General features: G+C 38.2%; 1 protein-coding gene across 1 annotated transcript in view; it reads left to right on the plus strand.

The window, feature by feature from the left end:
• LOC106873524 (zinc finger protein 681) overlaps positions 1-4377 on the plus strand; it is a 5754-nt gene extending 1377 nt beyond the window's left edge. The window contains exon 2 of the mRNA XM_052977310.1: positions 2650-4377. Coding sequence (XP_052833270.1) covers positions 3159-4067 — 909 coding nt within the window. The 5' untranslated portion in view covers positions 2650-3158 and the 3' untranslated portion in view covers positions 4068-4377. The remainder of the gene's footprint in view (positions 1-2649) is intronic.
• The last annotated feature ends 4502 nt before the right edge of the window (positions 4378-8879 follow it).

Below are 8879 nucleotides of genomic sequence, written 5' to 3' on the forward strand. Positions count from 1 at the left end.
GAACCCTGCTGTACTCTTTTGCCACAACTTTCTCTCATTCTTACTTCCTGTTTCTGTTGTGCCTGTAATTCAAAGGGTCAGCCTTGTCACACTGTGTCACGCTGAATATCCCCGAGAACTACGTTAAGGGTACACGTGTCTGTGGAGTGCTCAGCCACTTGCACGTTAATTTCACGAGCAGGCTGTTCCGTTGATCGGATCAACTGGAACCCTCGTCCTTGGAGTTCCAGCTGCACGTTGTGTAACATTATATATATATATATATATATATGTAAGAACGACCGTGCGAACCAAAAGGAGAAATGGTGACAAATGGAAAAACAAGCTCCTTTATTAACGCGTCACACGGTCGCCACAAAATATATGAAATGATAAATATGTTATAATACAGATGTTCTTCGCAGGTGTCGGATTCTGGCTGTTATTTTCATGGTGAAGAAATCACACAAACAGGGTTGAGAAGAGAAGCTGCGGTTAGCTGTTGGTAGCTTGTGTACGTGTAGAGTCATGTTGACGCTGGCGGCGATGCTGGTAGTCGTAGAGTCGTGTTGCTGTTGGCGACGTCGGGGGCGATGCTTGTAGTTTGTAGTTGAACGATGGTGTTGTTGATGTCGTCGCTGGAACTGGCTGGCAGTGTTACGCGTGTGTGGTCAGCGGCCAGATCTAAGAGATCTGAGTCGCGACGAATTGGCAGGTATTTAGCAGGCTATTTATAGCTAAAGGTGGGCTCCAGAGAAGCATTAGAAGAACACTCTCACGTGACCTTATTAGGGGCTATGGTTGGTCAGTTTGCGTCCTGGGGTGAACGGGTGGAGATAATTTACCCGCACAAAGAATAGTCAGTCAGGTGATGACAGGGAATGAGTTGCTTTCTACTACGCTCGCCTGTTAATATATATAGTGAGAGAAGTGTTCACTACATATATATATATATATATATATATATATATAATGTTACACAATGTGCTGCTGTAACTAGTTAATGTCTGCTCTCAATGGTTAACATGGGTTTGATAGTTTGATAGAATCAGATAAGTTAGAAGATCTTGTCTTGGTCCAGTGTTTGTTTTGGCATGGTTCCTACAGCTTGATAATGTCAACTACCTTACAGGTTGTCATGGGAACAAGGTAAAGATAACCCCCCTCCTCAGTCATGGATGACCATGGGATTGCACCTAGAATGTTCACAATACTCCCCGAGGCACAAGTCCAGCCAAGGTTGTTTATGAAAAAGCCACCAGTCGCCCATGCATACCAGCCTCTCCTCTCCACACCATGGATGTTATCCAAGGGAAAGGCAAAGGCCAATACAGCTTCACACCTGTGACGTTGCAACTCATTTCTACAGCTGAGTGAACTGGAGCAATGTGAAATCAAGTGTCTTGCTCAAGAACACAATGCAGTCCAATCCAGGAATCAGACTCATTACCTTATGATTGTGAGTCTGACGGTCTAATCACTGAGCCATGCACCTTCACATGGAAGCAACGTGCAAGAAAAAAGGGCAGGTAACTGAAGGAGAAAAGGACAGAGAGAAAGAACGTGTGTGATGTTTTTATGTCAGGTGATGAGAGAGGGTAAGGCATGATAAGAGGAACAGGTATGATAGTGTTTGTAGAGTGAGTAACTGAATAGACATTATTGAGGGATATGTAGAAGTGGTAATGGAGGGAGTAACAGAGACATTGTTGTGGAGGTAAGCAGAATGGACAATGAGAATGGAAAGGCTAAGGGGTTCTTAGGCGTGTCCAGACCTATGCTACATTATAAGAGCAAGTACAAGCAGATGTGAGGGGGAAGGGAACACGAAAGGAAGAAAATAGACAAAGGTGGTGAGGATCTTGAGAGAGTCATTGAAAGAAAGAAGAGATATTCAGTTCTGTAAATTTTTAAATCTACAGTTTTTCTTTATAGGAAAATATCCATTGTTGTATCTCTTTTTGAAAAACTAAGTGCATGCCCTCTGTAGGGCTTGTGAAAAGGGCTCCGACTTCTTGGCACTGAAATTCCTAATGAGGCTCCATCTCCAAAGGGTTAAGATTAGACATATTTACAAAAGAATTTCCAGCATCTAAAGATATCGGCAAATGTCACTGTTGATTGAAATATAGATTTCAATCCTTCATTTGTTCACTTAAATGTTTATATCTATAGTTTTTTTTTATTATAGAAATGGTTGTAAAATTTCCACTATTCTTTCTTTCATTCTTTTATTTGTTTCAGTCATTTGACCATGGCCATGCTGGAGCACTGCCTTACAGGGTTTTAGTCAAAGAAATCAATCCCAGGACTTATTCTTTGTAAGCCTAGTACTTATTCTATCGGTCTCTTTTGCTGAGCCACTAAGTTATGGGCATGTAAACACACCAACATTGGTTGTCAAGTGGGGGGAACAAACACATACATAAACACACACACACACATGATAGGCTTCTTTCAGTTTCTGTCTACCAAATCCGCTCTCAAGGCATTGGTTGGCCTGAGGCTATAGTAGAAGACACTTGCCCAAGGTGCCATGCAGTGGGACTGAACCTGGAACCATGTGGTTGGGAGGCAATCTTCTCACCACACAGCCACACCTGTGCCTACTGTATATTCATTTTTTAAGTATCTTCTATAACTTACACTGTTGTTTCTCTTTAATTTCAGATTATCAGATGAAACTGGTCTAGAATTTTTACCTCAAGTACATCGTTAATGTGGATTATAAATTGAAAAATAAAGGGAAATGTTATATAGAACTGATACAAACCTGTTTACATAAATCTGTGATGAATCAACATGTAGTGAAATGTTCATTTTGAACTAGGATCAACAACAATGTCTTTCTTCTTCATTATCTGGAATATTGTCATAATTTTGCATTTTAATTAAAACTGGACATATTTACAAAGAGATACCAACACCTAAAGATATCGGCAAGCATCACTTTTAATGGAAATGTAGTATTTTATAGTAATATTATATTATTTTGTCAGGAATAAGTTATAAAAATGCAAATGAAAAAAATATCCATATAATTATATTTGATGAGAAAAGTAAAGTAGTAGAAAAATGAATTATGTGAGAAACTTGGAAGAACTTTGAGGATTGATGATTACCTGAAGAGATTCCAGAAAGAGTTGGGAAATCATCATTCCATTGTGATATCTATAAAAATGTCTTTCTTGCTAGAATCAAATGTTATTAAACACAAACATATTCATACAGGAGAGAAGCCATATCAGTGTGATATTTGTAGTAAATTATTCTCTCATAAATGTGAAGTAATTAGTCACAAACATATTCATGCAGGAAAGAAAGTATATCATTGTGATATCTGTGGTAAATCGTTCCCTCAAAAGGGTAAACTAGCTACTCACAAGCGTATTCACACAGGTGAGAAGCCATATCACTGTGACATCTGTGGCAAATCATTCTCTCACAATGGATATTTACCTACGCACAAGCTTGTTCATACAGGAGAGAAACCACATCAGTGTGTTATCTGTGGTAAATCCTTCTCTCTACGTAGCAACTTAACTGCTCACAAACGCATCCATACAGGAGAGGAACCATATCAGTGTGACATCTGTGGTAAATCATTCTCTCATAGAAGACCCTTCACTACACACAGACGTATCCATGCAGGTGACAGACCATATCTTTGTGATTTATGTGGTAAATCATTTATTGAAAATAGAAACTTAACTACACACAAACGTGTTCATACAGGAGAGAAGCCATATCAATGTGATATCTGTGGTATATCATTCCCTGATAATGGTCATGTAAAAAGGCACAAACGTATTCATACGGGAGAGAAGCCATATCAGTGTGATATCTGTGGTAAACCATTCTCTGAACCTGGCCATGTAACAAAACACAAACGTATTCACACAGGAGAGAAGCCATATCAGTGTGATGTTTGTGGTAAATCTTTCTCTGAAATTAGTCATGTAATAAGACACAAACGTATTCATACTGGAGAGAAGCCATACAAGTGTGATATATGTGGTAAATCATTCTCTCTAAACAGTAATTTAACAAGGCACAAACATATTCACTCAAGAGAAACCATATCCTGATTTATGTGGTAAATCATTCTATCGAAAGAGTGATTTAATTGCATACAAATATGTTCATACAGGAGAAAAGGCTTACCACGATATATCTGTGGTAAGTCATTCCCTTGAAATTTTGAAGTGCCTATACACAAATGTATCCATACAGGAGAGAATTCATATCAGTGACATACATTATAAATCAGTGTTTCTGAATCATTTTTTGACCCCTTTGAATCCCTAGTTTACTCAGATGGACCCTCGTAACCATTCGATGTTTAAAAAGAATTCTGTTATATTTTTATAATTAAATATTAAGAATTGTATAAAAAAACTTGTTAAAATATTTTGTGTATTGTAGAAACGTAGCCAGTTTATTGCAGATAACTGTTAACAACAAAATCTTATATGGAACTCAGTTGAGAGCATCTGTTATAAATCATTTTGTCATAAAAAGTAACTTGATTGAGCATGCAGCCATTCATTTACAATCAAAATTCATTACATTTTAAACCCTTTTGCATTGAATACAGCCCTTGTCTGGCTCAAATATTCTGCCTGTTTTATGTTAAAATTCACCAGATCCAACCTTTCACACCTACCCTGCAATGTCATTCCAAAAATATACAAACACACCATTGAGATCTTGAAACTACAAGATAATGCATGATTAATTTAGAACACTGTAAATAAATAAGCATGCTAAAGGGTTAAACCATTTCACCTGCTAAACCAGGGGTTATCGTTGTGGATGTTGCCCATAACATTAATTGTAATGATAAACGTCGCCCTTTCAGAGCCTAGCCAGGCTCATGGGCCCGGTTTCCTGGTTTCTATGGCGTATGTGTTCTCCGTGAGACGTTTCAATGCCATAGTACAAGAGTTGCTTCCCTTAGCTTTAAGTTTTACGAAGGAATTTAGTGGTTCTTTTATCTTATTCAGTCATCAGAATGTGGCCATGATGGGGCACCATCTTGAAGAATTTCAATCAAACAAATCGGCACCAGTTCTTCCTTTTTTATGCCCAGTACTTTTTTTGTTGGCTTCTTTTACTAAACTGCTAAGTTACGTGAATGCAAACACAGTAACACCAGGTATCAAGTGATGGTGAGGAACAAACAGACACAAAGCCATAATACATACATACACACACACACACACACACACACACACACACATATATATATATATATATATACAAACCACAAACCCCAAACCCCTTCAGGTAGACGGCTCTGCTTGATCTGTAGAAAAGACGTAGGTAGAAATTCCATAAGATGTACCCAGTGTAAGCTATAGACACATAAGAGGTGCAGCAATATCAAAGGAAGGCTAACTGGGAAAGTAGTTTTTGTATGTGGCAGATGCTCAGGAGCAATAAACACTGTAAACAAACAGGAAACAACTTCTGCCACATTCCAGGGAGAAAAGCTAGAGGTAGTTGGTAGCTTCCGTTACCTTGGTGACCAAGTCAGTAGCAGGGGAGGGTGCGCTGAAAGTGTAGCTGCTAGAATAAGAAAAGCCTGGGCAAAGTTGAGAGAACTCTTACCTCTGCTGGTGACAAGGGGCCTCTCACTCAGAGTAAAAGGCAGACTGTATGACGCATGTGTATGAACAGCCATGCTTCATGGCAGTAAAACATGGGCTGTGACTGCTGAGGCCATGCGTAGGCTTGCAAGGAATGAAGCCAGTATACTCCAATGGATGTGTAATGTCAGTGTGCATACTCGACAGAGTATCAGTACCTTGAGAGAAAAGTTGGACCTAAGAAGCATCAGTTGTGGTGTGCAAGAGAGATGATTGCACTGGTATGGAGATTTGGCGAGAATGGATGAGGATAGCTGTGTGAAAAAGTGCCACACCCTAGTGGTTGAGGGAACCTGTAGAAGAGGGAGACCTGGGATGAGGTGGTGAAGCACGACCTTCGAACATTAGGCCTCACCGAGGCAATGACTAGTGACCGAGACCTTTGGAATTATGCAGTGTGTGAGAAGACCTGGCAAGCCAAGCGAGACCATAATCCGTGGCTACTGCCAGGGGTGTAGCCAGACCACTTATGTGTACCTTTCCATCTTTGGACACAAAACCCTGCTTGCGAAGACCTGTTGAGGCAAGTGAAATCGAAATCGAAAATTGAACCAAGTTCGTTGACTAGCACCCATACCAACCTTCCTTCATTGGACACTAAACTCAGCTTGCAAAGACCCTGTTGGGGCAAGTGACATCAAAACTGAACCAAATTTGATGACTGGCACCCGTGCCAGTGGAGCGCTAACAGCACCGTCCGAGCAGGATTACTACCAGAGCAGCAGCTTTGCTTCCATGCCGGTGGCACATAAAATGCACCATTTGAGCGTGATTGTTTCCAGCTTCGCCTCACTGGCACTTGTTCCAGTGGCATGTGAACAAAACATTGGGCTGACTCCTGCGCAGGTGGCACGTAAAAAGGAAATAAACTACACTCTCGGACTGGTTGGCATTAGGAAGGGCATTGAGCTGTAGAAACTCTGCCAATTTAGATTAGAGTCTGGTGTAGCCATCTTGTTCACCAGTTCCCAGTCAAATCGTCCAGCCCATGCTAGCATGGAAAGCGGATGTTAAATGATGATGATATATATATATATATATATATATATATATATATATATATCTTCTATTCAAATTTTAAAAGAACTCCAAAATTTTGTGAACTTATTTCATTTCAACTGAATTTAAAGTAATACCATATTGGTAAAGTACCAATAAATGCTTTATTATTATTGCTCTCTTTAGTTTTGGGCCACAGGTCCAGTTAGCTCTCCACGGGAGCTAGTTTAAAAGTCCGCATGGAGTGTGGCTTTTAAGCTAGTATTATATAAAACTACAGCTAAATCCACACGTCAGGTGATTTAACTGTATGTTATTGTTAATAAAATCATTCATAAATATTCACTCTAACATATCTCTAGAATTGAGAAAATATACTATTGATTTATTTGACAATGTGGGTAAATAATTGAAGAATGTACTTCTATAAACCGGATATAACATTGCTGTACAGTTATTATATTACAAACAAACAGATAGAACATGAAAGAAAATACTTCATTAGACCATAGACAAATATATGTAGAATATTTTACATATATTCTGAATCTCATACACATTCTTTCATGTATCTTATGTAAATCCTGGTTTAAATTTTGTTTTGTATATATCCCATCAAAGGAATGGTTCTTTTTTTTGTTGGGATTTATATACCGTTCTCATTTCTTTTATTTATAGCATAATTCCTTTGTGAGTTAATGGTTAAGTTCAATATTTATTTACAAACATGATCATAACAGTTAATATAATATGAAGTGATATAATTTGCAAACCATCATTATTGTTGCAGTTGATGTTTTAATGTCCATTCTCTGTGCAGACATGGCTTCACTGTGCCTGTCGTGCAATATATCGCCTCGTTTTCTCAATATTTTGTTGTCTCAGTTTTAAGTTCCAGAATCCAGACATCTGGCTTCATGACACTTTATGAATGTTCTTATTAAACCTGAAATCTGAATAAATCTGGTTTCCTCTGTCATTCTGCATGTATCACATTTAAGCAAATTGGGTGCTGACACAACCCTAAATTGTAGAATTCACAAACTTGATCAATCTATGATAAAAGTTGTGCATTTCTCTGACTGATCTACAGTAACAGTTTTATTTAAAAGCTAGATATTTTCCGTTGACATTATCTGATATTAGAGGTTATCATACATTGAATGAGAGATAAACAGTGGGATAATTTTGTATATTAAGATATGATATATGTTGTTATCTAGTCAATATGTGATTAAACCAGCTAAATGTATTGAAAAGACATTTCCCAATGTCTAATAATGTTAAAATGTGATACATATTGCTGTATAAGAATTGAATTTATGTTAGTTTGACTTTATCTTACACAGATGTGAAATCAATTGAGAAAGTCCACCAGTAATATTTTGTGGTGAAACCATCACAATATATCATGCCAAACAAAGACATGTGATAGTGTCTAAATTGGTTATTTCATATTACTCTGTAAGGAGTATAAGGCACCAACTTCATTGCTGACTTCCAAATGGGTATTTTTCAATGAAGTTTTCTACAAATGTGCTTCAGATGATATAAATTCTGATTATATTGGAACTTATGTTGAAAACATTTTTAAGAGGGTGGAGTGAGGAGTTTCAGAATATTTCACATGAGTCGACTTTGTTTCCTCCTAAGTTCTGAAAGAAGTGGGCATTTTTTTTTACAGTGTGGCTGTATGGTAAGAAGCTTGCTTCCCAACAACATGGGTACATGTCTGAAGTAGATTTCTTCAATCAGCTGGGTCTAATTGTCAATATACATTGCAAGAATATCATTTGGCTGGTACTTATGTACCAAGTTTGATATTTACTTGATAATGTGTGTGTATATCATTCTGACCTAACGGAATACCTCAATTTAAGTGCCTAATTCAACTTAATCTTACTTATATATATATAAGTAAAGGTGACGCTTTAGACACAAACAATTACAGAGGTATCAAGTTGTTGGATCAAGTAATGAAAGTTACGGAGAGGGTCATAGCCCAACTAATTAGGGAGAGAGTCAGTTTAGATGAGATGCAGTTTGGGTTCGTTCCAGGGAAAAGCACCACTGATGCTATATTTCTGGTAAGACAGCTTCAGGAGAAATACCTAGCCAAGGATAAACCTCTGTACCTGGCCTTCGTTGACATGGAGAAAGCCTTTGACAGGGTCCCCCGATCCCTCATCTGGTGGTCAATGAGGAAACTAGGGATAGAAGAATGGTTAGTGAGAGCTGTGCGAGCCATGT

Source organism: Octopus bimaculoides, chromosome 28 (assembly GCF_001194135.2).
Source record: "Octopus bimaculoides isolate UCB-OBI-ISO-001 chromosome 28, ASM119413v2, whole genome shotgun sequence".
Classification (NCBI taxonomy): Eukaryota; Metazoa; Mollusca; class Cephalopoda; order Octopoda; family Octopodidae; genus Octopus; species Octopus bimaculoides.